Genomic DNA, 10,209 nt, shown 5'->3' with positions numbered 1-10,209 from the left:
TTTGCAGCTTGAGAAATACAAATTAAGCAAAAAGGTTGGAAAATTCTTATTCTTCAATCTTAAATACGGAAATTTTTAAATAAAACGAGAATAAAACTATTAAATTGCAAAATCACTACTATGCGCGGGAATGATTTAGGATGAGCAGCCTGCTCTTATCAACTAAAAAAAATTAAATTATACATTCTCTCTTTTTACCTTCAACTAGGGTCTCTGTCAGACAATTCTGCGCAGAGTAGAGCCACCTCTTGTTTTCATTAAATTATCATTGCATAATTATAATCATTATGATTGATTCTTTCATTTTTTTCTGTTAAAATAAATAGATAATCGCCTCTTTATGCTCGTTCACGCTTAAACGCAATTATAAATTATTTGCTCAAAAATGCAAGCAAGGGATCCTGCTGTCAGTTGCAGTAAAACCATTCTTTACCGATTCCTTCTTCCTAGCGCATTAGTTCTGCACGACTTCATCTTTTAAAGCGAATAACACATGGCACTGGCCACTTTCCAAAACCAATTGCCGTCCTTTCAGTTAGAGCGTATCTCCGTATTTGTATGAGAAAATTCTTTTGTTCGCGTTATTCTCCAAAATGGACAAAAGGACTCTTACGTCAATGATTCAGTAAAGTGATCAACTAAAACAGTTCATGGTGTTCAAAAAGAAGTAAAATTGGAAGCTAACAATTCTTTCATTACCTTTGAATCTGATATGATTTCAGTTATTCGTCGGGGACGAGAACTTAAAGAAAATTAATTTTTTGTTGCGACATGATTTTTAATCATAAAATTCACTGCATGAGGTTAGTTAGTTTACATAGTATCGTACATTCAGCAGTGGAGAGATATAATGATTTAATTAACATAATAGATAGCATAACACTTCTGTCTTTGCGTTGATTCAGCTGTGATTATAATATCGCAATCGTGGTATTTTTACATCACTTAAATATTAAACATTTTTGTTATACATGGGAATATTTGACTTGCTCACTTGCGCAGAGTCTTTGAAACAAAAGATTTGCACAACCAAGGATCACAGGGGATTTACATAGCAACACTTTATGTCACAAAAAATTAATACGGATCAAAGGATGTCAGCAAAGCAGTCTTTTCCTACCACTACCAAAATCGTCTTTTGAGAAGCTCAATTTCTTTTATAAAGCGAGTGCACATTTCAAAACGTAAATGGATAATACTTCTTAGGATTCGGATGATAACAATTTATCATTATAGCGATGATTCGTTGTACATATATCTCATATTTCAGCAGATATGTCTCATGATCATCGCACGCTTTTCCCATTTATTCCAACAGTCCATTATCAAACAAGCACAGCAGCAGTCGCCAGCAAAAACAAATATAATTGTCTCTGTGAGGATTGATCGGTGAATCATACACAATTTATTTCATCAATTTTTATCTTTATATATAGAGATACACAATTCAACAGGGGGCCCTTAAATTTCACGCACACGCGCGCTCGCTCACTCGTCAGCGTTGCGAGAGCGACCACAAAATCGGATGGGATCTGCACAGTGCACACTCACAGAGGGAAATATTTATTATATGCATACAGACGATAAATAACTTCATCGACGAGGCGTCATAGCACACTAAGCAACAACAATAACAACGCGTCCAACTCGGAGCTCGCGTCTGGGTCGGCACCGGTGTCGAAGTGGTGGCGCCGCCCGTACGTCCCTCGTCAATTGCAATGTGTCCGTCTCTCATCATTCATATTTATTGCTAGATTAAGGCAAAGAACAACGCCACCGCCGTGTTTCATCCAATTATTGTCACGATATGCAAGTCAGAGTCAGATTGCCAGCAGCAGAAGGGCTACCAGCAGCGTCGCAACCGGCGCCACACCAGAAGTGGCGGCGCTCGACGAGTCGTCCGACTCGGCCTCGCGCTCGGAGAACACCACATGGTTGTTTTTCTTGCCAGGGGGCAAGAGGGTGGGGTGAGGACCGCCCCTGGTTGGGTTCCGGTCGGCCACGATGTTGGTCATCTCCTCCTCGGCCTCCTGCTCGGCCGAGCCTAGTTGGTCCGGGTAGTCCTCCTCTTCGTCGTAGTGCGGCGGGTTGAATCGGCCCGGAGGCTGCGGCTTGCGGGTCGGGCCCGGTATTTCTGCAACAATTTTTTTCGGATGATTAATGACTGGCGTGCACACGGCTTTTTGCACCTGAACGCCGAAGGCATCACGATTGGGGAAAATCAGATTAACAGGGGAGTGCGCGCTTCATTCATGAATAGAGCCCTGCGGCAGTTCAAATAATGCTCTTTCTTCTTTCCTATTTACATGAAATGTTGATACTACCAACAAAATATTGCACAAATGCAAGCAAGGGAAGGAAATTGTTGAAATTGAGCACCGAAAACGTTTTGTCTGTTAAATATTGCGGCAAAGAAAATGGTGCGATATATAAAGACTTACAAATTACCATAGTTGATAGATGCCAAAGAAGGCAGAGGATTTTATAATAAGTCAGTAGAAATAAGTAATCTTATTAAAAGCCACACAGGCATTTCCCTTGATCAATTACCCATTTTAAAATTTTCCTACAACAGCAAACATATTTTTTTAAATTAGAGAAAATTAACAAATTTAATGAATGTACTAAGTGTGGATTTTAAAATCCCGGATAGGTGGGTTTAAATGAATATTTATTTTTAACTTCATTAGTCGGGCCAATTGCGGATAACTATAGGCTGGTGCTTGTTCAGCTTTACAGGGCAGCTATTCATGTGAAAATTACACTAGACAGAAATATGAAAGCAGCGTGGTAGACGGAGTAAGTCGATTGTCAAGAGAAGTTTTTGAAGAGAATAATATTTCTCACATGATTCCGTACCGTACAGAGCGAGTTGTATCGGCTCCTCAGGCCTCATTGGCAGAACTTAACTTGTGCTGTATAATGTATAAGTGCAGGAAATTTTGAACCAGCGGTCGTTGGAGACGATCAAATGCACTTATTCTTGTTTAATATAATTAGAATGAAAGGAAGGGACAAAATCGTGTGAAACCCCGTTGCTCGTTCTCCCTGCAGAAATATCTGTCTCAAAAATCCATAAGCCAAAATTCCCCATCTTTTATTGCTTGAAGCTATTTCTAAATTGTAAGGGAAAATCCTCCTTTAAATTCTGTGTACGTTCCTGATAGCCTCAACTTCTGCCCAATCAAGAGATTTAATATAAAAATATTTCTTGAAATATTTTCCTCTTAGGGAATGACTCCTCAATAACCAACAAAAAATATAAGAAATTTAATTTCCTTCTCGTTTCATAAAGTTTCCTGATTATATAATTTCTCCTGTTTTTACAGATTATAATTAATTATTATTGCATACTTGAAACATTGAGCGACCTAAAAATTTTATCAAAAATTGGTAGTTCCAATGGGCAAGAGTAGCATAGGGTTCTAATAAACAAACATACACAATGCGGGGGTGAGCTGCTGTGCTGTGTTTATAGCGCGCGAGCATTAACGCACAGCACTGCGTGTGTTTGAGCAAGTGAACGAGCTAAAATACTCATTAATCAGAATTGAAAGACAAAAAATTGAAAGCGATAAACATAAGTGGCGCTAGCAGAGAGTTTATTTGACCGGTTTTTTACAGCTGCGCTCGACGAAATTTGATATTGCAAAAAGTGGCTGAATACATTCACGCGCGCGTGATGGAGAGTGTTTTCCATCTGGGGAAATGGGAGGAATCCATTTAATCGTATGGATGTGTAATGTGCGCAACATTGCGTCACATACAAAACGATCCAAGAGAAATTTCCACGGAGTTTAGCTGTTTTGGCAACAAGAAATACTCCTGTGTTATAAATGACCTGCCGGTTGCTCTAACATAGACGGCGAAAGCGTGAATCTAAACACGTTCACCTATATTTCTGTTATGATTCGACCACAAGTATTGCTAATTTTGATCAATACGAAAGTTTTAAAACTTGCTTTCCTTTGTTTGTCAAACATTTCCCAGAAACAACATTTTTTCCTAAATATATAGATTATATATTTAAAAACACTGCCCCTTAATATTTAACGCTGTTGAATGGAAACTATAATTGATAAATTATTCTAAACACTCTCAGGTTAAATTCATAAAATAACTCTGCTTGCTCTATGCAAATTGACAAAATTAATCAAGTACTAAAACGAGTGAAGTGGGATTATGCTCGTTCCGCTTTCAAAGCCAGTGTAATTTGGAAAATATGAATCTCACACATTATTTTAATCACACATTGGGGATTTAGGGAAGTGGGTTTTTCAATTCGTAATATTTGACTAAAACCCTTAATTCTTGAAAACAGGTTTGAGGTTTGTTGCATTCTTGAGAGGTAAATGAATAATATAGATTCAATCCTCGTTGATTTTTATCTGTTTGTTTTGTCTTGTGGAGCCGGCTGTGGCATACTCATGAAATAAGACGGATATTGATTCGCCAAAACTGGTCAAGTTTAATTATATAACTCTGAAATATACGAGGATGAAATCTTGTCATTCATTTACCTCTTAAAAACCTTTAACTTGAAACAATTTGAAATCCGCATAAATTATTATTATTACTGAAGATTTTCAAAACACAAAGAGACGAATGTGCTTTTGAAAAAGCATGCACACGACAAAAATGAAACAACGATCTTTGGTTGAGTGTAGGGAACAGGCCTCTTGTGGGAGGTTCTCATTCGCACCCTCCTCGGTGTGCAGATGAACACGACTTACCATAGAGTCGGATGCTGCTGTCGACCTCACCCAGCGAATTTTTGGCGACGCAGCGATACGAGCCAGCATCCGTCTTGGCCAGACTCCTGATGTTCAGGATCATTTTCACCTCGAACATGGACTTGCTGATGGTCTGCACGTCGTATTTTTCGCTCGAGATCACCATTTCTCCTAGAACAAAGACGTTCGCACTGCAGCACACCCAACTTTGCACTCAGACAAATTAAACTACACGGTCATTAGCGAAATTACAACACACGCACGCACACGACGACGAGTTTACACTTAATGGCACGTCCGCCTACTCATTTTTGCCACTTGCGGGGCCGTTTTAATTTTCAATTTTTGGCTCGGCAGCCGTCGCGCCTGCCGAGCCGACGGACATGAGCCAACTGAAGCGGCAAATTGCGAAAACCACCCGCCCCATAGTCGGCAAACAGGCAGGGCGGTCAGCTATGCAAAGAGAAGGACAGCTCCGTCCTAAGGGACGACGATGAGCAGGGGTGTTGTCTTTCGCTCCTCTGGGACCGACTGGGGGCATTTTATTTTCGTGTCGTGATGCGTGTGTATATGTGGGTGAGCAGTGTTGTCCAAGCGATCAGCATACACGTGACTGCCACTAATCGAATCAAATGCACAAATTTGGTTCGTTACAAAAGAAGTAAAATAACCAAAAATTATTTGTTTCCGATTGAAAATTGTATGCTGTGTTTTCTTATTCGCTGGCTGATAATAGGTGTCACATTTCTCACCTATCCGGGATTAATTAAAGATTGTACCTGTGTCTCGAACCCAGTAGTTGATTGACCGCGGAGATGCTTCCACGTGACACTCGAGAGTTACGTCTGTTCCGAGCGGTGCTCCAACTAGTTGATTGGGAACTTGAATGACTGGATGAACTGCAAATGAATAAATCATAATCGGATTAAAAACGGCAGGCAAGATTGGCTATAATGGCTCGTTGACAATTTGAACTGGAGTGGTATCGCATAAAATATGACTGCGGAGTGCGAACAACGTGATTGTCAGCCTTTAAACTAATTTTCGGCACTTTCATGGCAGCTCGACGGGAACACGGTTTGAAATCGATTATATCTGTGCCAACTGCAGAGAGAAAGATTGAAATCAGACCGGCTGATCCAATAACAGAGCGAGAGAGCGATCAGCAAAACGAGCGGACGGACGGTTGCGGCAATTATAATATCGGCGGCTCTCTGACTATTCAATAATCGCGCTGCGCAGGTAGAGAGAGTGAGGCAATAAAAACACGGGGTGCACAACTAAATTGGCTGTCAACGGTCTGCTCAGCCTGCTGCAGACAATAGCTGGCTCTGACTGGCCGCGAGTTTAGATGAAATTGTCATTTATCGAGGGTGCAAATCAAAAATCGCAGCAAACACAAAGGGAAGCGTATAATTAGCATGAAAGGCGGGCAGCTATTGATCGGACGCGCGCCACGTTCATTCAAATGTCGAGTGGCTAATAGCAGTGTTATTAAATTTGGGATGCTTTCCAGTTGATTAGCGCGTGCGGAAAAAAATCAATGACGGCGGGAGAGTGCGGTTGACACTCAATGAATCATCGCGCGCTGACCATCGCGGCGCGCGCCATAATGCGTTTCGGCGGCGCAGACTTTGAAAAAACAACACGCTCGCGGCTGTATGATTAATCGCGTTCCCTCTTCGACGAGAGCGGCGCCCGACGAGATTGATGGTGTGTCCTAATTAGCGGACCCCTTTGTTTCGTATCAATTATTGACGCCATTAATTTAAGAGGTCAGCCGCGTCGCTGATTAATGATTTTTGAATGAAGTGCGTCACTCACAATGCACGCTGACCATGATCCTCTTGCTGACCGACGGTGGGATGCCGTTTGAAGCAATGCACAGGTACGCTCCCATCTCAGAGCGCGTTACCTTGGTAAGCTTCAGGAATTCTCCCTGGAAGTTGGACACTGAAACACACATAAACATTGCTCTGTTAGAGTTAATTTACAATTGGCTCGCTAAAGTGATGGCTTGAATCAAACGGGTTCTTTAGAAGGGCCCCCAAAATATTTCCTCTTCGTGTGAGACATGACACTGTCAGCAGCGCCGATTCCTTACGAGTTATGAGCCTTATTTTCTTATAGCCATAATTATAGAGAGGGGAGACGGCTTAATTAGCTCGTCCAGAAAGGAAAGCAGGGTCGTGGGTTTGAAATACATACCTATGGAGATTGACGCATTAAATACATATTATTTATAGCTAATCAGCTCTTAAAGGCTCTTTAAATTGGCCCAGAGTTTTCCCCTCACCCCTGCTATGGTCAACCAAAATTGAAACGTTCATGAGGCACGCTTTTTACGGAATTCATAAATAAATTTGTAAGAAGTGAGCTATTTGTCCTTTTGGCGTGTGTGAAATGAGCAGGATTCGCCAGTTTTGCACCAATGTTTTTTCGCTCAAATAACTTCAAATTTGGGGTGTTCCGATTTTGACACTCAAAAAGGTCATATTTAGCGCCAAATAAGACAGAGTATAAAAATATATTTTAAATTTATATTTTGGTCATCTTAAGTTAAAAAAAGTTTAAAGAATTTATGACCACTTATACAAATACGTGATGTGTTTTGAGAAATGCGTCAAATATTGCACCGAAAAAACATTTTTTTATATGCAGGGAGTTTTTCGGTAAAATGCAGGTTTTGGCGAACCCTGGAACTGAGCGAGCAAACGTTGCGATGAATGGACCATTCCCTCGACTTGGTTAACCGTGACAAGCTATACATGACCAGAAAAGTAAAAACAATCGGAAAATTCTAATGATGTTTAGGTGCCCTGCAGAAAAATAATAAAGAAAATTAGAATACTAGAATGGAATCAGTTGTTTTTAATGCCAATGAATGCAGATGCACTCAAAGATATTTGAAAAATGGAACCACTGAAAGATGTCATAATGTTTCAGTTGAATTTACAGGCAGCTCCTTCGGTGTATAGCTATTTATTTTTCCGTGTTGCTATTGGAGCATGTTCCATTCTAGCCCATGAATTATAGGTTCTAACTAATTGAGACTGAAATTACCGTATAAAAATAAATAAACATTGTGCCACAGAAATCTGATGTTTCCATAGTTTTGTAAGAAGCATAGCAGACGATGAAAATACAAAATGAAATGCTAGTAGATTACAGGAACATTGATAGTTAAAGATTCCCAGCACAAATAAATCCCTGGTTTCCTTTTTTTTCCAATCCACTGACAATTTACTAATTGAACCATTAAAATATAATTGTTTTGAGCTGCTCTCTAACATTATCCGAGCAATCTGTGCATAATTGGATTTATTTTGAAGTGGTGCAAGCGCTTTTCCTGCAATCTTCCCCACTTGGCATTTGCGTTTGCGCTGCAGCGGCACATATAAGTAAGAAAAAGTGCCTTTCGCAGCTGTACAACAGCGCAGGGTGTATGCAGATCAGGAGGCCAATTACCGTTGTAGATGTATAAGTAATTGGCGTAATCTGCTTACGCTGTTCGCTGGGCGATAATTAGTGCAGACCTCGTTACCCACGCACCGGCAAAGAGTAGCATGCAAGAAAGTTCCTTGCCAAGCCAACACCTCCTTGCTCTGCAGGACAACAACACAACAATCAAACTGCTGCTGCAGCGAGAGCGTCGGGCGTCACAGGGATTACACCGAGAGGCAGTGATTATTCAAGCGTTAATCACATTAAACTTATTGTGCGTATGCAAATGATGATCCTTTTATACTTCGCACCGCGCGCGTGCAAACGCTGAGCAAAATAATTTTTGCTCCCTTTCACGAGCACTACACGCAGACAAACGATATGGGTTGTTTCCAGGAATCTCGATTCTCTCGCAAATGCGGTTCGTATATTTGATGTAGCGCCTTCATAGTCACAAAGTTGCTACGAATAGCTGCAAAGGGCATACGTGCGGTAACTTTTCCCTCTGAGCGAGTAGTTTAATGAGCATGACTTTACACACTGTATCTCTCGCTTTTGCCGTGCGTAATAAGGAAATTGTTACGCAGCCGGTAAATTTATCTGAGTAGAGTGGATTACGTTTGTTTTCAATCAGGCTCTTTGAACTTGAGCTAATCTGTGTTTTCAACTCTCTTTTAGGATGTTTTGCTTTTAGAATGTTCAAGCTGTTTATCGTTTGATAAATATCAAAACTTTCTAAAATACGTACGGTCTTGAATAACCTAAATCATAATCGCTGTTTACTGAATAGGTATTTTTTCATAAAATTTAGACGCAACATGTGACGAAAAAAGCTAATTTAATAAAACTCAAAATATTCCAGGACTCCAATAACATCAGAAATGTGGTTGACGCAGTTATTTTCTCTCATCCGACGAGAATTTTATTTATCAGGATATTCCCTTGTCGTGCGCATACTACCGACAGGTCTTACTCGGCTCAATCCCTCTACACACTTTTTATAATCTGCCTGCGCGACAGCGGAAATTATCAACCTGCTGAGCACTCGACGCGAACTCTCTGTGCAAAGAGAGCAAATATTTTGCGCATATCTCATTCAGTTGGCTTTTGATATGGTGATTGCAGCTGCGAGTCGTGCACGCGTTCTGTTTTATCTCCTAATTAGTAGGCTTTTGCCCTTTGAACGAGTGCATTAACAAAAACTCGCATACCCTTAGTTTTGCGTGTGTTACCCTGCAGCAAGCGAGGAGAAAACTCCACTTAGCAGCAATGATTTTTTTGTTCGTACCGAGGTTAACCTGTTTGTTTATGTCATTTTCCTCGCAAATAAACCTCCTTTCCTTTTGCGCACATAGCTTTTTATTCATAAACTTAAAAAGAGGAAGTGGGATTATGGAATAAATTTTCTGATGTTGATATTAAATTTTTCGCCATGCGGATACTGGAGCGCAGAGCGATCGCAATAAAAAGGAAAAACGGAGAAGACGAAGCGTGGAGAGCAAGAAGCTTTTATTTTTCCATTACAGTCAATTTGGCTGGCACATCTCGACGCAGGCAGTTTGGTTCTCTGTCCTACCAAATGAGGTGGAAATGTCAAAAGTGAACGTGGTGTTTTGCTCTGCAGCCCCCTTTGATCAACGCAACAGCACTTTCTGCTATCTATCTGCGGACAATGGAGCATGCACTGAATTTTGAGATAGCAACAGCAGAGGATGACCTCTCGTGCGGCCAGTGCAAAAATTCATGTCCACCATTTCAGCACGTTCCACTCGTTTCAGAGGTTGGAATACTTGCTGGAAAAGGAACTTCGTTTTTTGCGAGTGCAAAATGTGATGGTAGAGCATACAGACAGGTTTTTTACCATAGTTTATAATTATGTAAGAATTACCCAGTGAACTTATTTGGCAAAATAAATAAATAAATAAAATACAAAAGGTTTTCTATGAAACTCATACCAATTCTATACCCAATATCATCAACTGAAAAAGTATTTGCAGTTCTTCATTGGTGTTTCATGACGGATTTAAGTGAA

General features: G+C 40.5%; 1 protein-coding gene across 2 annotated transcripts in view; it reads right to left on the bottom strand.

Moving 5' to 3' along the window:
- Positions 1–764: 764 nt before the first annotated feature.
- Positions 765–10,209, bottom strand: part of LOC135935637 (lachesin-like) — a 102,708-nt gene continuing 93,263 nt past the window's right edge. Inside the window, exons 6-9 of one of the 2 annotated variants that reach the window (XM_065478116.1) lie at positions 6,558–6,686; positions 5,513–5,632; positions 4,734–4,904; positions 765–2,134 (exon numbers count right to left, since the gene is read on the bottom strand). In XM_065478116.1, the coding sequence (XP_065334188.1) occupies positions 1,821–2,134; positions 4,734–4,904; positions 5,513–5,632; positions 6,558–6,686 (734 nt within the window). In that variant the 3' untranslated portion in view covers positions 765–1,820. The remainder of the gene's footprint in view (positions 2,135–4,733; positions 4,905–5,512; positions 5,633–6,557; positions 6,687–10,209) is intronic. The other variant, XM_065478117.1, reaches the window with a different exon arrangement.

Source organism: Cloeon dipterum, chromosome 2, assembly GCF_949628265.1.
Source record: "Cloeon dipterum chromosome 2, ieCloDipt1.1, whole genome shotgun sequence".
Taxonomy (NCBI): domain Eukaryota; kingdom Metazoa; phylum Arthropoda; class Insecta; order Ephemeroptera; family Baetidae; genus Cloeon; species Cloeon dipterum.
The sequence above is the reverse complement of the archived record's forward strand: the minus strand, read 5'-3'. Positions and strand labels throughout refer to the sequence as shown.